Source organism: Schistocerca americana, chromosome 11, assembly GCF_021461395.2.
Source record: "Schistocerca americana isolate TAMUIC-IGC-003095 chromosome 11, iqSchAmer2.1, whole genome shotgun sequence".
Taxonomy (NCBI): domain Eukaryota; kingdom Metazoa; phylum Arthropoda; class Insecta; order Orthoptera; family Acrididae; genus Schistocerca; species Schistocerca americana.
Genome location: NC_060129.1, coordinates 207959426 through 207981839, shown reverse-complemented (window position 1 = coordinate 207981839; position 22414 = coordinate 207959426). Strand labels below are relative to the sequence as shown.

General features: G+C 38.0%; 1 protein-coding gene across 1 annotated transcript; it reads left to right on the top strand.

The window, feature by feature from the left end:
- The first annotated feature begins 1140 nt into the window (after positions 1–1140).
- Positions 1141–19834, top strand: LOC124553699. The gene is made up of 2 exons (XM_047127604.1): positions 1141–2758; positions 19713–19834. The coding sequence occupies exon 1, from the start codon at positions 1190–1192 to the stop codon at positions 2564–2566; it is 1377 nt and encodes a 458-aa protein (XP_046983560.1). The 5' UTR covers positions 1141–1189; the 3' UTR covers positions 2567–2758; positions 19713–19834.
- The last annotated feature ends 2580 nt before the right edge of the window (positions 19835–22414 follow it).

Sequence of the window (22414 nt, the reverse complement as noted above, 5' to 3'; positions counted from 1 at the left end):
TATCTTGGACGAAGAGTCATCGTTAGATGTAGGAGTAACTTCAGGTGTGCCCCAGCGGAGTGTGTTGGGCCCCTTGCTGTTCATGTTGTGTATTAATGACCTCGCAGACAATATTTATAGTAAAATCAGGCTTTTTGCAGATGACGCAATTATCTGTAATGAAGTACTATCTGAGAGAAACTGCATAAATATTCATTTAGATCTTGATAAGATTTCAAAGTGGTGGAGAGATTGGTAACGTGTGTTCAGAAATGTAAAGTTTTGCAGTTCACAAAACGAAAGAACGTAGTTTCTTATGACTATAATATCAATGAGTCACTGTTGGAATCGTCCAACTCATACAATTACCTGGGTGTAGCACTTTGTAGGGATATGAAATGGAATGATCACATAGGTTCAGTTGTAGGTAAAGTATGTAGTAGGCTCCAGTTTATTGGTAGAATACTGGGTGAGGGCAATCAGTCTACTAAAGAGATTGCTTACATATCACTCATGCGACCCATCCTAGAATATGGCTGTATTATGCGGGACCCATACCATCTGCCATGCATCTCATGGTGGTTTTGCAGAGTGCAGATGTAAATGTAGGCTTAGAAATGTTCAGAATGTAACCATATGTACTAGTTAATTTGCGATGTTAATGTAAAACGACCAGTTCCACATCATTTCGATCCATCGTGCAAAACTAACTTACTACATATAATAACTAACTAACTACTGGTAACATAAAACTGGTCCACTTGACAACGCGGTACACTTTGCGCAAGTATAACCACACCAGCAGATATTTCTAACCCAAACATATCAAGAAGATCATTCAGAGATACGAAAGTAATTCTCCCGTTCACAACAATAGCAATATTATGAGCTTAAACGCGTTTTTATGACACATTTAAGAATGGGGACGGGGAGATAATAAACCGTTTATCTACTCTCCTTTGGCAAAACAACATCGCAGTTTTAAAACTAATTATAAAATTCATTCATAAATGGAACCTTAGTATGTAAAATCACCAGAACACTGAGAGCTGGCTGTACGGCTTCAGGGCAAATCCGACAATAAATTAATAAATAAATCTTGAATTTTCTCTGACCATAGATGTATAGCCTAGAATCTTTGACGTTTGCCCTGCACGAAACGTTTCTGTATTGTTATTTTCTGGTGGCTAGGTTGTGATATGTGATTGCAATGGATGTTAAATGTGAAGTTGGTTCTAGCGATGGCAATTGCTGTTACACAGATTCTTCGTCATCCAGTGAACTCAACGAGGATAATGATCGTAGGGACCAAGGAGTTGAGATAACTAAAGGGACTCTTAATTCTATTTTAGACGATAATTCACGTACGTTTGAATTTCTAAGAAGTTTTGGTGTTCTTGCTGATAAATACATATGTGCTACATGCCGAAAGCCAATGTCCTGTACTAAGGTTCCACCAAAAAGAAGTAGGGATCAGCTTATGTGGCGATGCCGAAAACACAACGTGTGGAGGTCCGTCCGCAAAGGGACATGGTTTGAAAGTGCGAGGCTTACCATTAGAGCTATAGTTTTGATGACGTACTGTTTCTGTATGCGTAAGTCTGTGTTGTCGACAAGTCGCATTGCAGGATTGAGCGACAGAAGTGCCCTCGACTGGTTTCTGTCGTGTAGGGAAATTTGTTCAGCGTTACTGAAGAGAAGAGGAAAGATAGGGGGCCCAGGTGTTGTGGTTGAGATGGACGAATTGCCTTTTAGGCGTGTTAAATATGATTTGGGGAAGTGGATGGCAGAAGTCTGGGTTTGGGGAGCAGTCGTTTGTGGGAAAGAACATGGGCAGTTGGTTTTGAAAATGGTTGAGAAGAGAAATGCGAGGACTTTGCAAAGTCTTCTCGAAGAACATATCGAAGACGGGACTGTTATATGTTCAGATAAGTGGAAGAGTTATGAGGATGAAGGGGAAGTGGACCTTCAGACTTTTGCAGCTGATCACAATTATCAGTTTCGCAATAAATTGATTGGTACTATGGAGCAACATTGGGAGGGCATACAGAGAGTTGTGGGGAGAGGGAAGAGAAGGCTCGGTAGTTTGCAGGGCCATTTGGACGAATATGTTTGGAGGGAGAGTGTGTTTGGACAGGGGTGTGTGTTTCATTCTTTCATGCGAGGTGTGGGAACGCTTTACGTACCGTGTGTAGAGGACCCTACACCGGCACTGCAGGACTCTAGGCGTGTAGCAGAACACTCTAAGCCGGCAGCCGGAGTGATAATACCGGTAGCAGTGAAGAGAGAACCTTCGCTGTCAGCAACTGTTCTATCCTCTCCATTAGCAGCTGGAGATGCGTCGCCAGCAGCAGTAAAGCGAGAGCCTTCACTGTCACCAGATGAATTCGACGACCTGACACCGGTAGCAGTAAAAGAAGAACCTTCGCTGTCAGCAGCAGGTCCATCCTCACCAGTAGAAGCTGCAGTGAACGTTACACTGCAGCCAAAGGAGAGGCCTACGAGGCACAGGAAACGTTTGGTACGCGAGGATTTTTGGTATCCCACCTCGTTTCAGGACTTTTGTGATGCGGAGTTAGAGGATTAGGACAAGGTTTTGGTGTAATGTTCCTTTATTTTCGGTTCATCTGCCAGGTGTGGCGTATCTGGCAAAACACTTTAGAAATGGTCATTTTGAAACTTTGTCTGTATGGAGGCATTTTGTGTGATGGCCCTTTGCTCATTTGCACTGTCAGTTTATCCTCGTGACATTCGAGTGAAGACTGTTTGTAACTTTGTGGTAAGTATTCTGGTGTTTACCCTTCCATTTACATTATTGATTTAGCATCATTTGCTGCACTGCAAAATGTAACAAATATGCCATGTTAATATTTTAGGAAAGATTGCCATCTTGCTATTTTATGGTACATCACTTCAAAAACACAGGGACTAAAAAAATGTTTTCAAACACATCGTGCACTTATCATCCTGTCAGGGTTTTTCTTTTCTGGTAGATATCATTAGTTAATCAGAACCATCTTCTGTATATCATATTCTTGATATGTGTCGAGGTATGGAATGTGTCAAATAAATAAAGATTGAAACCTAATTGTCCTCAATATTGGGCTACTTGTTGCTCGAGTTTACCTGTCTGCATTCCAGAATCTCGTTAAGATATTGGAGCCATTGATCAGAAACAATTTCACCCGACATTTGAATTTGCTTCTGGTTTCCTTTAGACTTTTTTATATCTTTGTATAGGAGACTTATATGTTCTTTATTTCACACTTTTCTCTGCTGAGGGTAGGTTTGCTGGTGGAAATGGTAGCTTATTGTTCCTTGTAGTATTGTGTGCATGAATTACTCTTAAATTACAGTGAATTATTGATATCAGGTTTGAACAGTGAGCAAATCTGCCATGAGGCAATGGTTAATATTTCCAGTTGCTTACACAGATCTTTTCCTAAGTGAGGAGTCACCCCACGAGTCATCCTGTAGAACATCATCAGCAAATGAAAATCTGAAAGAAATGTTAACTGCATCCTTCCGCATCAACCTTAGCATTGGAGCCATCCACTTCAAATCAACTTAATATTTGCACCTCATAGTCTTAAATATTTGATTTTTCATTCATTGAATGTAGGTCTACCTAAAGAGTTGGTAGACAAAATGTGGTATTCTTCGATACAGCCATCATTGGGCTTTCAAACATCCAGAAAATAAAAACTACTCATTTTTCTGAGTAGTGTGAAATGAAATTGGTAACTTCAAAAGATCTGATGCTAAACAGGTGACATTCTAAAGGTCTTGGTTTAAGCTTTAATGTAATATGTAGAACAGTTAATGCTGTAACATTTGCTTGATCTTAGTAAAATTTAAAAAAATATATACATTTCAGAAAGTAATTAAATGCCCCTTTTGCTTAAAAGGTGTAATATTTTTCATAAATGTGTTTTCAGACAGTAGTTTAAATGTCCAGATGGGAAGAGAACAGAGTCTTAAAATATACTGTTAAGGTTATTGTATTATATAAAAGAAATACTGATTTTAGTTAGAAATCAGTACTTTTGTTCAAAAACCAAACAGCGGTATTTAGGTTTTTAAAGTTGATTTACCTATTTATTAATCCTATAGTGAAACTGTGTTACGGTAGTTAAGTAATAAAAGCTACCTGAAATAATGAATATGATTTGCATTTTTGTAGTAAGCAAGTTGTACACGAGTTATTTCTGACAATAAAATAAAAAGGCTGCACAAAGCAATCACTTGGATGGTGTTACCTGTAGTCTCACTTGCACGACCTCTTCTATTTAGACATCTTTTTATTAGAATAAGTGATTAATGGTCTAAATAGACCCTTCCAGCAGGTATCGTGGGCTTAACCTTTGTTTGGATTCAGTCAGCTGGCACTGCTGAGATTTCAGGCTTGGAAAAAGTTAAAATAAAATACAAAGCAGCAAGGTTCTTGGAAGAACATTGATATAGAAATCCTCGGGCTGAGAATCATTTGAGACAATGCAGATAATCACCCACTATCTCTACTGCTCAAGGGCTTATTTCATTTAAAACCACCCAAAATAAAGAAATCTCATTGCCATCATGTCACAGATGGGCCATTCCATGTCAGTTAAACCAATTTAAGGAAATGTTCCAGGTGACAGTCTCAGATTTGGCTGAAATGTAGCACACCAATGCTACCAAGTGTGGAACACTCGTGTACAAAATTTTAAGTTCCCCTGCTAATTAGTTCCAGAATTATGACTTGTGAAAGAAGGTGGCATGACCCGGAAATTGCAACCCGCATCTGGCAATCTATCTTCAGACCCAACTTCAGGTCTTAATAACTTTGGAACTATTCCGCACAGTCCAGTGAAATTTTTACAACCCACTAACATCCACTTAGAGAACACACTCTATGAATCAAAACACCAACAACATATTTCTGAGGGAAAATAAAAAATTCCAAAATATGATTAAAAAATGTAATATGTTAAAAGGTACATATTCTAGGTGCCCTCTGTGCCAAATATAAATCACTCAAAAAGGGTATTTATTTATTTTTTGTGGTGAGCTTAATATGGCCTAAACACACACAGCACTCATCTTGCCCATACCAGTCACACAAACAGAGTTAGAAGCACACGAAAATATAAAAATTTGAAAAATTACCTGAAAAACATGGATTTTCTAAGTGTGGTAGCACAGAAGGGACAAGTGATATCCAAGCCAAATTTCAAACACTGCATAAGTAGACCATAATATAATATGTGGCAAAATTTCAACTTGTTATTGCAAGGAATTTATGTACAACAAATGCTGACAGAGATTTTTTTGGTTACATTTCTTTTAACACGATTTAGCAAGTAATAGTGATGATGCAGACAGCTTCTTTCAGATAAAGCTCCAGCAATTGTTGGGAACCATTAGGCAACAGCAAGTTAAACAATGGTAGTTTTCAGGGACAGAATGGATCATTGTTAGGCAGGAACAACAAAGGAAACAAGCAACAATTACAGGTTACTCATAGTTTTAAGATTCTAGTTCAGACTGGTCAGTACTGTTGTGCAAGATTTGTTGCTATGGAGATCCGGAACACATCCTGTGGGCACAAGAAGTACAGTTCCAGGAAACTTAAGTGTTTATCATCATATGAAAGTTTTTCTGGATAAGTATTCTTTCCTACGAAGAAGTTGTTTTGATCCATTTCGGATTCATAAGAAGACAGTGAAGTGTAGCCTCAGAGAAATTGATATAAAATCAGTATTGAAAGTGAATCAGTGCCTGGGACTTAACATGAAACCAGGACAAAAGTTATGTTCCAGGTGTGTTACACTGCTAAAAAATGAAGAATATTCTGAAAATTCACATTAGAGTGACGAAGAGTATCAGCCACCTACCACCACAGCGGATGAGCAGTTAAATACTTCAGTGACTGCTCTCGGTTTGTCTCCCATGAAGACACACAAAGTTGGGAAAAGAGACAGGCCCAGCTATGGTAGAAGAAAACTACAAGAAGCTCAAATGGAATTAAAACACAAAATAGCCGACACACTAGTGGTGGAAGAGGAAGAACTATCTGCTCCAAAGGAACAGAAATTGTGCCAGAAACGCTCTGATTTGGACAAAATTGTGTATGGTTTGAAAGAAAAATGTGCCATATCCACATGCCAGAAAAAAGTTGCTATTCTTACCTTTGCACCTTCCAGCTGGTCTATTGACTTCACAGCAAAGAAATTCAATGTTTCTGCATATATGGTAAAGCGAGCTAGGAAAATAAAAACAACCCAAGGAGTGCTTTCACAACTTCAGCAGGCTCAGGGTAAGCAATTGAGTTTCTTATAAACAATGGACACACATGCATCACACAAGTCTTGAAACAAAGCAGAGTACAGTGGAAGATTTTGTTGAAATGTGTTGTCAAAAAATGGACAAACTGACCACACACAGCTTCACAGCAACAGCACAATCGGCTTATCTCCAGTTTTGTAAGGATAATTTGAAATGAGATGAAATTATGGTAATACTAGACTTCTCTGAAAATTATGCATTTATAGTTCAAGATGCCATCCAAGGATATCATTGGGAGAAAAGTCAAGCAGCTCTCCAGCTATTTGCGATTTATTATAGAGGTGAATCAGGTGATGTGTCTGTCATGAACCCGTTCGTTTTTAGTGACTGTTTAATTCGTGATGCCATTGCAGTTCATGCCCACATTCGCACTGTCATGGCATATGTGAAAAACAAGCTGCCTCACATACATTTTGCAAAATACTTCAGTGATGGAGCAGCTACTCAGTACAAAAAATCAAAAATTTATTCATGCATTACCACGATTTTCAGATTCACGCAGAATGGAATTTTTAGGCAACAAGTCACGGTATTGGTGCTACCATTAAACGCACGGCACCACGAGCTAGTCTGCAGCACCCTACAGAAGGTCACATTCTAACACCTCTTCAATTACTTACCTGGGTACAGAAAAATATATCTCTGGCATTCTATGTTTCGAAAGATGAGTTGAAATCAGTTGAAGAGTTGCTAAAAAGCAGACTAGAACACATTAAAACTGTTGCAGGCACAAGGAGCCATCATCACTTCTCTCCAGCGGACTCTGACAATGCGCACATGAGCAGACTGTCTGGGGTTCATGCACAACATGTGTCTTCACAGTGTGTCTGACTCAGGATTCAGAAGCAAAAGCAGCAACATACAACCAGGTTGCTATGTTATTGCTGTTTATGATGACAAATGGTACTTAAGACGTGTTGCTGAGTGCTGTGAAGCAGAAGGTGATGTATTTGTGAACTTTGTGGCACCAGCAAGATCATTCCATTGGCCATGTTTGGCAGACAGGTGTTGAATTCCTTTTGAACATATTCTTAAGACAGTTCCTACCACAGTGTCAGGAAGACAGTACAATTTGCCACTCAATGTACAGAGTACAGTAGCTAAAGTGTGGGAGAACTTCTGCTCAAAGCATAATCGACTGGTTTTTACCAGTTAAGATGCAGTGAACATTAATGATAGGTTGTGTTAATCTGTCTATATGTTGTTGCTTAGTGATTAAACAGTTGTGGGAGAGGATAAGAAGATGCAGAACAGTTTACAGTATGTTTTTACAAAATTGCGTTGTGGAACAATGGCCACATCACCAAATAACACCTGTCAGCTTCCATTGTACACAAATGTCTTGCGATAACATGCTGAAATTGTGAGATATATATCATTATGGTCTACTTATGCAGTGTGTGAAATTTGGCTTGGATACCACTTGTCTCTTTTGTGCTACCACACTTCGAAAATCCATGTTTTTCAGGTAATTTTTCAAATATTTGTATTTTCGTGTGCATGTAACTCAGTTTTTTGTGACTGATATGGGCATGATGAGATCTGTATGTGTTTAGGCCACATTAAGCTTACCACAAAAAATTTATACCCTTTTTGAGTGAATTATATTTGGCATAGAGAGCACCTACAATATGTACCTTTTAATGTATTACATTTTTTAATCACATTTTGGAATTTTTATTTTCCCTCAGAAATATGTTGTTGGTGTTTTGATTCATGGAATGTGTTCTCTAAATGGATGTTACTGGGTTGTAAAATTTTCACTGGACTGTGCGGAATAGTTCCAAAGTTATTAAGACCTGAAGTTGGATCTGAAGATAGATTGCCAGATGCAGGTTGCAATTTCCGGGTCACACCACCTTCTTTCACAAGTCATAATTCTGGAACTAATTGGCAGGGGAAACTAATACTTTGTACATGGTAGAATTAGTGTACTGAATTTCAGTCAAATCTGAGACTATGAGCTGGAGCCCCAGGTTGAACTGACATGGAATGATCCAGATATTTGTGAAAATTTGGTGTAAGGAAGTACATAAATAGAAAGTGATAAATAATTTTTTCAGATTTTATAGATCAAAATTGTAGTAAGTGGGCCATTTTGAAATGTCTAGCATTTTCTCCATCTGGCATCAGTACAAAAGGTAGGTTGAAAGTTTTTAACTACTATAACTCCCTTATTTATAAATTAGTTTTATTCAAATTGGTGTCATTAGAAAGATGAAAGGACCAACTATATCACTAAACTATAAAAATGCTGCAACTGTGCATATAAATATGTGCAAATCTGTAATTAAAATCATTTTTCAATTTTTTTACAAACATCATTAAGTTTTTTTGTCAAAATTACAAGTTTCGCCATTTTAAATTTTGCCTCAAAGAATTCCTATTGTCATACATTTCAACATAAGAAAAATCAGAAGGGTGTTTGTTCTGTTTAATCATTTAAAACAGAAAGAAGATAAATAATAATATACACGTTTCATTTTGTGACTCTTACCTAGTGGCCACAAATGATGATCACATTCATAAAATTTTAAAAAGCATTCATTCTTTCAAACAAGTTTTCAATGGACAATATTATGTCTGATTCAAAAGTATATAAACGACCAGTACTTGTGCTTGCACTAGGAGCAGGCAACGTCATTATAATGTTTTCATAAGGTATCCAGCAAACATCAGTGTGAAGTGGCCAGGAATAACTTGAGGAAGGGCCACTTGGACGCATGATCTTGACTTTAGCATATCTGTATTCTTCACTTATCTCTAGAAATTTTCCAAGCCACCACTGGTTATCGTAGATAGCTGCGACAAATGTTTCTTCTTTAATAGTGTTAAAGGCAGTGTTTTGAATTCCAAGAGGAACTTCAATGAATTTAGTAGGTGAGGAGTATATCTCGCGAAGAGACCACGAGGATAAAATCAGAAAGATTAGAGTCCACACAGAGGCATACCGACAATCCTTCTTTCCACGAACAATACGAGACTGGGATAGAGGGGAGAACCGATAGAGGTACACAAAGTACCCTCTGCCACACACCGTCGGGTGGCTTACGGAGCATGGATGTAGATGTAGATGATGAAACATGCTTTATCAGCAACTTGTTTTCATTCAGTGGTTTGAAAACATGATTCACTCTTGCCCCAGGAATGGTAGAACCAGTCTCACATCGTTTTTGTAACATGTTTGTGAACTTTATCTCCTCTGTTGTAATAAAATGTGACTGTCATGTGCACGCTGTAAACTTGCTCTTGTTGCTAAACGTTTAATAGTACCACCAACTCCCTCACATGCATTTTTGCCATGACTAGTGGCAAAAAAATTCCATTCTGCAGTTACTCCATGATCTTGCTTGTGATGGCACAAATTAAAAAAGTTCTTAAAGTTTTTGTATTGTGCAGATATAACATGCCGAATAGGTGGTAATTGTTCCAATAAATATGTGAGAGCAGTTTTCTGGAAAACATAGAATGTGTTTGTATCATGCTGCAAACAGTCACTTATACACCACAAAAGGATGAAGGGTGACTTGAATGTTCTGCCAGTGAAATCCTCGTGTAGCATCCTGAAGTAAATAGGTATAGTTCTCTGCAAAATCCACTACCATGATGCATGTAGTATCATGTGGGGTTTCTTTGGTCGATTTGAAGTAGTGACTCTGAGATTTTGATACATAACGACGTTTTGTTAAGTTTTGAAGTTTTTGCACGATATACAAATTCATCAGTCGTCTTCATTAGTGTCTCCATTGTAGGTCGATCAGTTTGCACCCGTTGTTTGAATACGACATTTCCACAATCTTGTAAGGACTCCAGCTCACTGTCCATATTCGTCAGGCCACCGAGAACTGCACACAAGATTCTGTAGAAGTACAGTGTACGGTTCTTCCACATGTGCAGCATGCATTAACAGTTTTACCTTTTGGTGATAGGTGCATACACGTATGTTCTGCATTCCACGACGGTATACAGTAACACATTCTTTTGGCCTAAGATCACAAAATTTAGTAAAATCAATTTTATCTTCGGGGTATTTTTCTCTGAAAGCTAAGTATACATCTTTCAGATTATGTAAAATTAGTCTTTTTGTCTTATACACTCTTTTTGCCATTTTCTCAAGGGACAGACAGGCAGTCTTTTTTATTAGCAGAAATGCTACTTATATCATCTTCACAGTGAAAATTCTGGACACGTTTTTCCACATCCTTACCTATTCTGTTTTCCACTTTATAACTCCCTTCCGACGAAATGTGATCTTCTTTTAGCAATACCCTCGATTTCTTTACCGTTTATTCGCTAGTGTTAAAAAACACTTGAATTTTTTTTACTCCGTGAAGCTGGTGCTAAGGTAAGTATTTGTAGTTTTTCTTTAACAAAACTTCTGCTGAATTTCTCTTTAAGTTTTTGCATTAAAATATTACAGTTATTACATTGCAGTTTAATTTGCACATAGAAAAAAATACAGCAGTAGACATTTGCTATTTTGAGTGAATTGAAAATGACAAATGATTAGGAGCTGTCACACATAGTATCTGCAAATGAAGGCACCTGGAATCTATACATACAATAGTTTAAATTTCACTGCCAAAATGAAATACTTTTCAATAACAATGAAACAGATTTGTTTTATTCTAATGAAGATCATTGGTTACTACTTGGTGATTGGTTTGAGAAAAACAAGCTCATAGTTAACACAAAGAAAACCACTTACCTAAACTTCCACCTAAGATCAAATAAAATTATGCCTGATATGAAATTACACGGTTCCCAAATATCCCCAAATACAGAAACAAGATTTCTAGGCCTATGGATTCAGGATTATCTAAAATGGCAAACACACATTAGTAAAACTAATAGTAAGCTAAACCGAGTGTGCTATGCCCTACGAATCCTCGCATACTGCACAAGCCCAGAAACTGTTCACGCAGCCTACTGTGCACAATTCCCCAGTGTAATGCAGTATTGTATTATATTCTGGGGAGACTCTACACATAGTCCGAACATTCTCCTCCCCCGAAAGAGAGCGCTATAAGAATGATGAACAAGACAAAGCCGACTGATAACTGCAGACCTCTCTTCCAAAAGTTGCTCATTCTACCCCTTGGCAGCCTGTATAAACTAGAACTATGAAGATTTGTAAAAAGTAATATTAGAAAATTTAATAAAATGTAAATGTCCATGACTATGGTACTAGACAGAAAATGAAACTCCATGTTAAAGAAATGCGCATCTCTGCCTTTAAAAAAATGTCCCTTCAACAAAGGCATTAAAATATACAATAGCCTGCCATCAGAAATAAAAAACAGTAAGTCCCTGACTGTATTTAATAAAAATTTAAAATCATTCTTACTTCATCATTGCTTCTACAGTGCAAGCGAATTTCTACTCCACATGGGTGGAAAGAAACATGAAACAAATTGCAGCAAAGAATTTTGTAAAGAGTAAAACATTAATGGAAGTATGTGCAAAAATCTTGCATCTGTATCATCTGCTACTAAGCAAATTAAGTGCAGAAAGAATATCCAACCTCGTACTGTTGTGTGTATGTGTTAGAGAAATACAGCACTAAAATACAAATGTGTAAATGAGTATGTAATTTGTGTTTTCATAAATTTGTGTGTTCATAACTTCTCAGAAAATATGTTTGTGTAAACTTTTGGCATATTACTTCATGCCAGCAAATTATCATAAGGTCCAACATCAAATGTATGCATGTGCATCAACATGTGCATGTCATGTACAGTATTGATTCAGATTCGGTCGGGCGCACAGTTTTAATCTGCCAGGAAGTTTCATATCAGCGCACACTCCGCTGCAGAGTGAAAATCTCATTCTGGAATAAATAAACAGCTCAGTCTGTACATTCAGCACTGCCTGTTTCTTCAGACACATTTTTCACTGAAACTTGTAGCACTTCTGATGCTGTTAGCTGGAATTTCAAAGCTAAGTGACGAGACTTGGATCGAATGTATTCTGGATATCTGTCTTGTGCTCTCTTGGTAATCTTAAATGGTGAAATCTCATGTAATTCACAACTTTCATTAAGTTTCTGAAAAGCTGTAGATGGATCTGGTGTATATTCTTGATCTTCAACTTCACATTCATCCACCCCTGGAAGGTTATCCCCCATAGGAGATAAAATGTCCTTATGGGATGTTATGCACAGCTTGGTACCTGGGATAAGTCCAAGGGTTTTATATTTCCTTGCCATGGTTAAAGAAATGGGTTTCAAAGATTTCTTAGCAGTCTAGCTTCTTAAAAGGGTCACCGCAAATGCTTTGTCTGTCTTTAAATGTTCCCAAATGGAGCCTTTTGTGAGAAGAAAAAACACTTGCAGTATTTTAGCTGCATCTTAGCTTCAATAATTCAATATCAGCTTGATTCAGGCTTGACATATCTATTAAATCAAGCTCTTTACTACTACTACTACTACTACCACCACCACCACCACCACCGCCACCACCACCACCACCACCACTACTTTTCTTCTTACACACAACTGCTGACACAAGACCTAAAGAACATTTGTTTTCCATTGTGATTTTTAATCAACTGTGTATGTTGCAGAAAAGAACTGGATGGTTTGAAACTTTTTCTTGTTCTATAATTAGTCAAGAATATACTATGAACAATCTGTAAGGGGGAAAAGAAAGAGTTAATGACCACTTCATTAAGTGATCTCTGATATTCACATTATGGAACAACTTTGTATTACAGTCGGACCCTTCAATATGTAAAACCCCTCAATATAATATTCTAAAAACCCTCAACTTGATAGTGTGACATATTTTACGACAATCAGATGCTACTATAGGAGTGTAGTAAGATTCATAATACATAAAACCTCCTGTTGTGGAATTGAATTATGTTTATTGTAAGTGGTTTTATTTATTTTATTTGAATTAGTGTATATAAGTAATACATTTTACATAAATAAAGAAAATATTTTTTGTTTAAATTCTGTGAAAGTATGTAAAACACTTATAACCCTAAAAATGTAGTATTTATCAATACTTAACACCCTTTAAAATGAGATACCTTAAAAATTAACTTTCAACTGTCAATAACAAAAGCAATTACAAAAATAATTGTTGTTGTTGTTGTTGTGGTCTTCAGTCCTGAGACTGGTTTGATGCAGCTCTCCATGCTACTCTATCCTGTGCAAGCTTCTTCATCTCCCAGTACCTACTGCAACCTAACATCCTTCTAAATCTGCTTAGTGTATTCATCTCTTGGTCTCCCTCTACGATTTTTACTCTCCACGCCGCCCTCCAATACTAGATTGGTGATCCCTTGATGCCTCAGAACATGTCCTACCAACCGATCCCTTCTTCTAGTCAAGCTGTGCCACAAACTCCTCTTCTCTCCAATCCTACTCAATACCTCCTCATTAGTTATATGATCTACACATCTAATCTTCAGCATTCTTCTGTAGCACCACATTTCGAAAACTTCTATTCTCTTCTTGTCCAAACTATTTATTGCCCATGTTTCACTTCCATACATGGCTACGCTCCATACAAATACTTTCAGAAACGACTTCCTGACACTTAAATCTATACTCGATGTTAACAAATTTCTCTTCTTCAGAAACGCTTTCCTTCCCATTGCCAGTCTACATTTTATATCCTCTCTACTTCGACCATCATTAGTTGTTTTACTCCCTAAATAGCAAAACTCCTTTACTACTTTAAGTGTCTCATTTCCTAATCTAATTCCCTCAGCATCACCCGATTTAATTTGACTACATTCCATTATCCTCGTTTTGCTTTTGTTGATGCTCTTCTTATATCCTCCTTTCAAGACACTGTCCATTCCGTTCAGCTGCTCTTCCAAGTCCTTTGCTGTCTCTGACAGAATTACAATGTCATCAGCGAACCTCAAAGTTTTTATTTCTTCTCCATGGATTTTAATACTTACTCTGAATTTTTCTTTTGTTTCCTTCACTGCTTGCTCAACATACAGATTGAATAACATCGGGGATAGGCTACAACCCTGTCTCACTCCCTTCCCAACCACTGCTTCTCTTTCATGCCCCTTGACTCTTTATAACTGCCATCTGGTTTCTGTACAAATTGTAAATCGCCTTTCGCTCCCTGTATTTTGCCCCTGCCACCTTTAGAATTTGAAAGATAGCATTCCAGTCAACATTGTCAAAAGCTTTCTCTAAGTCCACAAATGCTAGAAATGTAGGTTTGCCTTTCCTTATTCCATTTTCTAAGATAAGTCGTAGGGTCAGTATTGCCTCACATGTCCCAACATTTCTACGGAATCCAAACTGATCTTCCTCGAGGTGAGCTTCTACCAGTTTTTCCATTTGTCTGCAGAGAATACGCGTTAGTATTTTGCATCCGTGACTTATTAAACTGATAGTTCGGTAATTTTCATGTCTGTCAGCACCTGCTTTCTTTGGCATTGGAATTATTACATTCTTCTTGAAGTCTGAGGGTATTTCGCCTGTCTCATACATATTGCTCACCAGATGGTAGAGTTTAGTCAGGACTGGGTCTCCCAAGGCTGTCAGTAGTTCTAATGGAATGTTGTCTACTCCCAGGGCCTTGTTTCGGCTCAGGTCTTCCAGTGCTCCATCAAACTCTTCACGCAGTATCGTATCTCCCATTTCATCTTCATCTACATCCTCTTCCATTTCCATAATATTGTCCTCAAGTACATTGCCCTTGTATAGACCCTCTATATACTCCCTTCACCTTTCTGCTTTCCCTTCTTTGCTTAGAACTGGGTTTCTATCAAAGCTTTTGATATTCGTACAAGTGGTTCTCTTTTCTCCAAAGGTCTCTTTAATTTTCCTGTAGGCAGGCTAGTGAGATAAGCCTCTACATCCTTATATTTGTCCTCTAGCCATCTCTGCTTAGCCATTTTGCACTTCCTGTCGATCTCATTTTTGAGACATTTGTATTCCTTTTTGCCTGCTTCATTTACTGCATTTTTATATTTTCTCCTTTCATCAATTAAATTCAATATTTCTTCTGTACCCAAGGATTTCTACTAGCCCTCGTCTTTTTACCTACTTGATCCTCTGCTGCCTTCACTATTTCATCCCTCAAAGCTACCCATTCTTCTTCTACTGTATTTCTTTCCCCCATTCCTCTCAATTGTTCCCTTATGCTCTCCCTGAAGTTCTGTACAACCTCTGGTTTAGTCAGTTTATCCAGGTCCCATCTTCTTAAATTCCCAGCTTTTTGCGGTTTCTTCAGTTTTAATCTACAGTTCATAACCAATAGATTGTGGTCAGAGTCCACATCTGCCCCTGGAAATGTCTTACAATTTAAAACCTGGTTCCCAAATCTCTGTCTTACCATTATATAATCTACCTGATACCTTTTAGTATCTCCAGGATTCTTCCAGGTATTCAGCCTTCTTTTATGGTTCTTGAACCAAGTGCTAGCTATGATTAAGTTGTGCTCTGTGCAAAATTCTACCAGGCGGCTTCCTCTTTCATTTCTTAGCCCTAATCCATATTCACCTACTACGTTTCCTTCTCTCCCTTTTCTTACTACCGAATTCCAGTCACCCATGACTATTAAATTTTTGTCTCCCTTCACTACCTGAATAATTTCTTTTATTTCATCATATATTTCTTCAATTTCTTCGTCATCTGCAGAGCTAGTTGGCATATAAACTTGTACTACTGTAGTAGGCGTGTGCTTCGTGTCTATCTTGGCCACAATAATGCGTTCATTATGCTGTTTGTAGTAGCTTACCCGCACTCCTATCTTTTTATTCATTATTAAACCTACTCCTTCATTACCCCTATTTGCTTTTGTATTTATAACCCTGTATTCCCCTGACCAAAAGTCTTGTTCCTCCTGCCAGCAAACTTCACTAATTCCTGCTATATCTAACTTTAACCTATCCATTTCCCTTTTTAAATTTTCTAACCTACCTGCTCGATTAAGGGATCTGACATTCCACGCTCCAATCCGTAGAACGCCAGTTTTCTTTCTCCTGATAACGACGTACTCCTGAGTAGTCCCTGCCCGGAGGTCCGAATGGGGGACTATTTTAGCTCCGGAATATTTTACCCAAGAGGACGCCACCATCATTTAACCATACAGTAAAGCTGCGTGCCCTCGGGAAAAATTACGGCCGTAGTTTCCCCTTGGTTTCAGCCATTCGCAGTACCAGCACAGCAAGGCTGTTTTGGTTAGTGTTACAAGGCCAGATCAGTCAATCATCCAGACTGTTGGCCCTGAAACTACTGAAAAGGCTGCTGCCCCTCTTCAAGAACCATGCGTTTGTCTGGCCTCTCAACAGATACCCCTCTGTTGTGGTTGCACCTACGGTACGGCTATCTGTATCGCTGAGGCACGCAAGCCTCCCCACCAATGGCAAGGTCCATGGTTCTTAATAATTATTTATTTATTAATTGGTTATATATTGTTAAAATTGAGTGGATTAATGATTGGTTTGAAGGTAATATATATTTCAAGTATATAAATTACATTTAATAAATAAATTTGTAAATCTTGATTCTTTTTTTTTTTTTTTTTAATTTATAATTAAGTGGATTGTATCATATAGTGAATAAATAATAATTTAAAGTGTAATAACTAATTATAAAAAACCTTCAAAATGGACTTATAAATATAACAAAATTTTAATGTAATGTATTTTTAAATGAATTATCATAAATCATAATATAATTTTGTATGAAACAAAATTATTTATTATTAATAAATAAAAATAATATTTATATTAATATGTCATTATTTCTAATGATAATTGATATAAAAAAACACTTGAAAAAACTTTAAATAAAATTTGTGATCTTTTTTCACTCATTATAATATTTGACGAATAAAATTCACTAAAACAACTGATAACAAGCCACAGTTAAACAAAGCATATACTTCAACAACCGTTTGTGGGTTATAATGTGGCAGGGTGGTCTAGCGTCACTTCATAAAAATTATACAACATCAGAGAGCACTGTAATACGTTGAAAAAATGCAACCCATTGTGCTTACGGAAGTTAAATTAAGTGTTCCCGGTTATACGTTACTGCGCAACTATGCATGGATTGGACGAGTTCTTTCTCTTTTTAATTTCAGTCATTCCTTTTCACTATCTCATATTGAGGGCCTCTATTTCCGGAACGTTATCATATTGAGGGGTTCAACTGTACTTTCAAATAAATTACCAGACAGAATGGCTGCTTATGTAAGAAGCACAAAATCAAGACAAAAAAGTCCTTCAGATACATAAAGTGCACAGACACACAAAAACCTGACACATACAGCCTGTGTTGCATGTGAGTGTTGCTGCTAGACTGAATTTTTCATTGTTGTTTCATATATTGTTGATTAGCTATTTGAAGCAATTAATTGTTACAGCATTATTGAAAAAGTTTAAGATCTAACAGTAGAGGACAAACACCCTTCTGATTTTTTTTATTTTGGAAAGTATGGCAGTAGGAATTATTTGAAACAAAAATTGAGATGTTGAAACCTGATTCTGCTGAAAAAAAATTCCTGAAATTTGCAAAAAAAATTGGTTAGAAATTACATTAATTACAAATTGTCAAACATTTGTTGCTTAGACACAGCACGTAAATAATTTTTATATTATAGCTCTATTCTTTTACTTTCCAATGACATCAAATTGAATAAATTGATTCATAAATAAAAGTTATAGTTGTAACAAACTTACAAGGTACTTCGTTTCTCAACGCTAGGTGGTAGAAGGGGACCATATTTCAAAATAGTCTCCTAATTACAATTTTTGTCAAAAAATTCCTGAAAAAATATTTTAACTGAAACTCATTATGTACATTATGAATATAATAGAGGGAAACATTCCACGTGGGAAAAATATATACAAAAAAACAAAGATGATGTGACTTACCGAACGAAAGTGCTGGCAGGTCGATAGACACACAAACAAACACAAACATACACACGAAATTCAAGCTTTCGCAACAAACGGTTGCTTCATCAGGAAAGAGAGGGAAAGACGAAAGGATGTGGGTTTTAAGGGAGAGGGTGTCTAACCCTTACCCTTACCCTCTCCCTTAAAACCCACATCCTTTCGTCTTTCCCTCTCTTTCCTGATGAAGCAACCGTTTGTTGCGAAAGCTTGAATTTCGTGTGTATGTTTGTGTTTGTTTGTGTGTCTATCGACCTGCCAGCACTTTCGTTCGGTAATTCACATCATCTTTGTTTTTTTATATATATCATTATGTACATTCTTACACAAAATTTTCAGAAAAATCTGTGGCATAAGGGCAGTGGCCACTGGGTGATTTCACATGAAAATACCCCAAGGCAATTGTCACAAATCCAGCAGCAGAACTCTTCTTTTCGTATTCTGTTATTCTCCCTATATACGTGTAAGGTTCTCAGCATTGCTTTGCTGCACCTTAAATTTCTCTACATATTTATGAAGATATTCCTTCTCTCCTTGCAGTAGCAAGTGAAATCTATTAGTTATGCTAAATCTCAAAGTTGCTAACAATTTTTTTTTCTTTTTCATTTCTTCCCGGAAGCCCTTCTCATCCCCCCATTCTTGACTGTCATAATTCAGCGGTTTTGTGTTCTACCTGTGTGGTACAAAAACTGCTCCTCCTGTTTGACCTCCCTGGAATAATCTACAGTTCTGTGGAAGAGTCTTATTGTACAGCCCAGTGTCTACCTGACTGTAACCACTGAAACAAAACCACATTAAAGCACTCGCAACTTAACACACCCATTATTAATGTCCGTACTTGACACATACGTCTAACCTTCCTTGGGAAAATTGAAACCGTAGATTAAATTTAAATAAAAACAGTAGGTAGTGAAATACAAAACTGTATGATTTACAGATATTTCCCACATATGAAATTAAACTTAGAAATACATCTGTTAGCACAAGAAGAAATAATACACTTGTTACATGATTTTACTATAATTATCCCAACACTAACAACTTCACTAATGTAAATATACTTAAATTATGTTTATTCAGTGAGCAGTACTTTTAAGTTGTTTGAAATCTAGTATTTATTTCATTATTTATGAAATTCACAACATTATGTTAACATAAGCTGCTATTAATCTGAGCCTCAGTTAAACCGTGTTTGTATTCATTCATTACATAATCTATGGATATCGTATTCCACTGAGCGTCATTTTTCTGTTATATTGGGGTGCTCTTCTATGTGATTATTGGGTTTAACGTAATGTGGTATATGAGGAACGGCTTCTTTGTTTTTAAAAGTATGTTCATCTTAAAGTTCATAGTTTTTTGATTGTACTGTGGAGGAGAGGGTAGGTGTATTTCAAAAACCACAATACAAGAAGTACAGATATTTTCCATTTTTTCAGTCAACTCAAATATGTGGCAACCGTTTATAAATGGTTATTGGAAATTACTGTAACATAACATCGTATTAATTTTTTATGTTTCAGGTCTGTGAACTTCACTTTTAACCGAAAGTGTAAGGAAGATAGAATGCCAGCTGTCATAGCTGATCAGGAAATGATGCAGCTTCCTCATCGAGATCTAGATTTGAAACAGGTACGCCATTTATTAGTTCTCGATTGTGATTCTAGCAGTGAGTAGAATAACCTGCAGATTGTAGCGGAATTGGTGAATTCTGTCGTATTTCAATTTCCATCTCAAATGCTTTGCCGATCCCTGAAATGTACTAGAGTATTCCGAGAGAATTGAAATTTTTAAAAGCACCCTAATATCGAGTACTAACGCTCGTGCGAGCCCTCGCGCGTGACGTGAACTCGAAAGTGCCCGTGTGATCGAACTCCGTCAGTAGCGCGCAGTACGACATTTTGTTTGAAATAAACTGACAGCCTCCCCAGAATAAAATTTTACAGTATATAGCATCATTAGGCCGCAGAAATGGTATCTTTAGCAGTTTCAGTTTCTTAGCAAATTGTCACCATTTGATCTGTTTGAGAAGGAAGCAGAGGGGAGGGGTCAGTAAAATACTGGGAAACCAAATTACGAAAACAAACTTCCGCACGCACAGCTACCCACACTCGAATACATTAGACAGTAATATGTCAAATTGAAACCGAACGGTTGGGAGGGGTGCCGAGGTTTTACACGCGTCAGCTTGCCGATTGTCGGAACTGAAGGTTGGTGTCGACTACATAATAGTGAAATGAAGTGTCGTGTGGTGAGGGCCTCGTGTCGGGTAGACTGGTCACCCGGAGCAGGTCTTTTTAGTTGACGCCCCTCCCGCAAACGCGTGTCGACGAGGACAGTAGAGTAATAGAGACGGCACGACACCCGGTCCCCGAGTGGAGAAAATCTCCGACCCGGCCCGGAATAAAATCCGGGCCCCTCGTACGGCAATCTGCCGCACCGACTACTCAGCTGTAGATTAGAAAGTAGCTAACTTTCGTATCACAAATATAAGGTTAAATCCTCACAGCTTAAAGTCGATTGTGAGATATAGCCATCTCAGAGTTAAAAACTAACAGAACTACTATGGGAGGTGAGCCAGACGTACACTAGAAGTGCATCAGACGGCACCTGTCTACACGCGAAATCCGCGGATTGCGAACTGGTCACCGACCTACACTGGGCGTCCGGTACGAAATTGAGGTACTGTCGGATGTGTCGAAATTAACTGTTTTACAAACTTCGACTTAATTATTTCTGAAATTAGTAAAAGCAAAAGACAGATCGATACTCGCCGTAAAGGTGGCACGTCGACTTGCAGACGGGTACTACAAAAAGACACTTTTGCGTCAGCTTTCGACCGGCACCTCCTTCGGAAAAGGAAACACGGACACGTTCGTTCCCACGAGTGAGTACACCCCACACGCACGTGGTCGCCACCTGTGGCAGCTCGGACTGGAGTGTAGGACAGAAGCGGCAGTCCGGAGGGGGCGGGACTGCCGTGCCTGTCAGTGATGTGGAGCTCTGCCCACTCTGCTCTCCTCCCCTGCACCCACACCATCTACCCGTACTCTGCCGTCCCTCCCCTGCCTACTGCCGACGGCTGCTTCCATTCTGTGCGACAGCCGCATTCCGGTCTGAGCTGCCACAGGCAGTGGTCGTGTGCGCGGGAGGTGTACTCGCTCGTGGGAACGAATGTGTCTGTGTTTCCTTTTCTGAAGAAGACTGTGGCCGAAAGCTGATACGTAAGTGGCTTTTCGTCGTGCCAGTCTCCAACTCGGCGTGTCATTTTTACGGCGAGTAGCAGTCTATTCTTTTCCTTATAATCTTGACATTCCAAACTAGTTTCTGTTGTTTGAAATCGATAAAGTTAATGTAGTGTTTTTTGTTCCACAGTGTGAGTATTAAACTGTAGTAATAAAATTTATGATATTTATAATCTTTCACTGTAACAGATCAGGATATTAAGGAAAATAAAAATACATTGACAAACTTCACGCAACCTCACGATGAAGTTGACCGATTCTCTGTTATGTGATAGTTGTAGATTGTTTATCACTCTAGGATGACTTTAATTGTTCCGGATCTGGTATAGTAATTAAATTTTAATACTAATTTCACAGTAACTTACAAAGAAAGTTTTAAGACAAAATAGTATGAGCAGAAATTTACATTATGAAATTTCAAAGAAAACCACCACGAAAAACTGTCTGACAACCTCGTGTTTTACCGTGATGACTACAAATCCTGTTTTTGGCCTTCCTCTTGGAATTTTATTTTCTCGGCTAACCTCATTAATGCTTATCTTTCCAATAAAAAATATCTACAACAGTCAGTTCTTAAATATCCAGGCTATATTTCTTCAATTCACCCAGTTTACATTTATTGTTGTTGTTGTTATGGTCCTCAGTCCTGAGACTGGTTTGATGCAGCTCTCTATCCTACTCTTTTCCGTGCAAGCTGCTTCATCTCCCGGTACCTACTGCAGCCTACATCCTTCTGAATCTGCTTGGTCTCCCTCTACGATTTTTACCCTCCACGCTGCCCTCCAGTACTAAATTGGTGATCCCTTGATGCCTCAGAACATGTCCTACCAACCGATTCCTTCTTCTAGTCAAGTTGTGCCACACATTTCTCATCTCCCCAATTCCATTCAATACCTACTCATTACTTATGTGATCTACCCATCTAATCTTCAGCATTCTTCTGTAGCACCACATTTCGAAAACGTCTATTCTCTTCTTGT

Bases quoted from the DNA above. Each gene is read 5' to 3' on its own strand.
- LOC124553699 (XM_047127604.1), top strand. From the start codon at position 1,190: ATGGATGTTAAATGTGAAGTTGGTTCTAGCGATGGCAATTGCTGTTAC.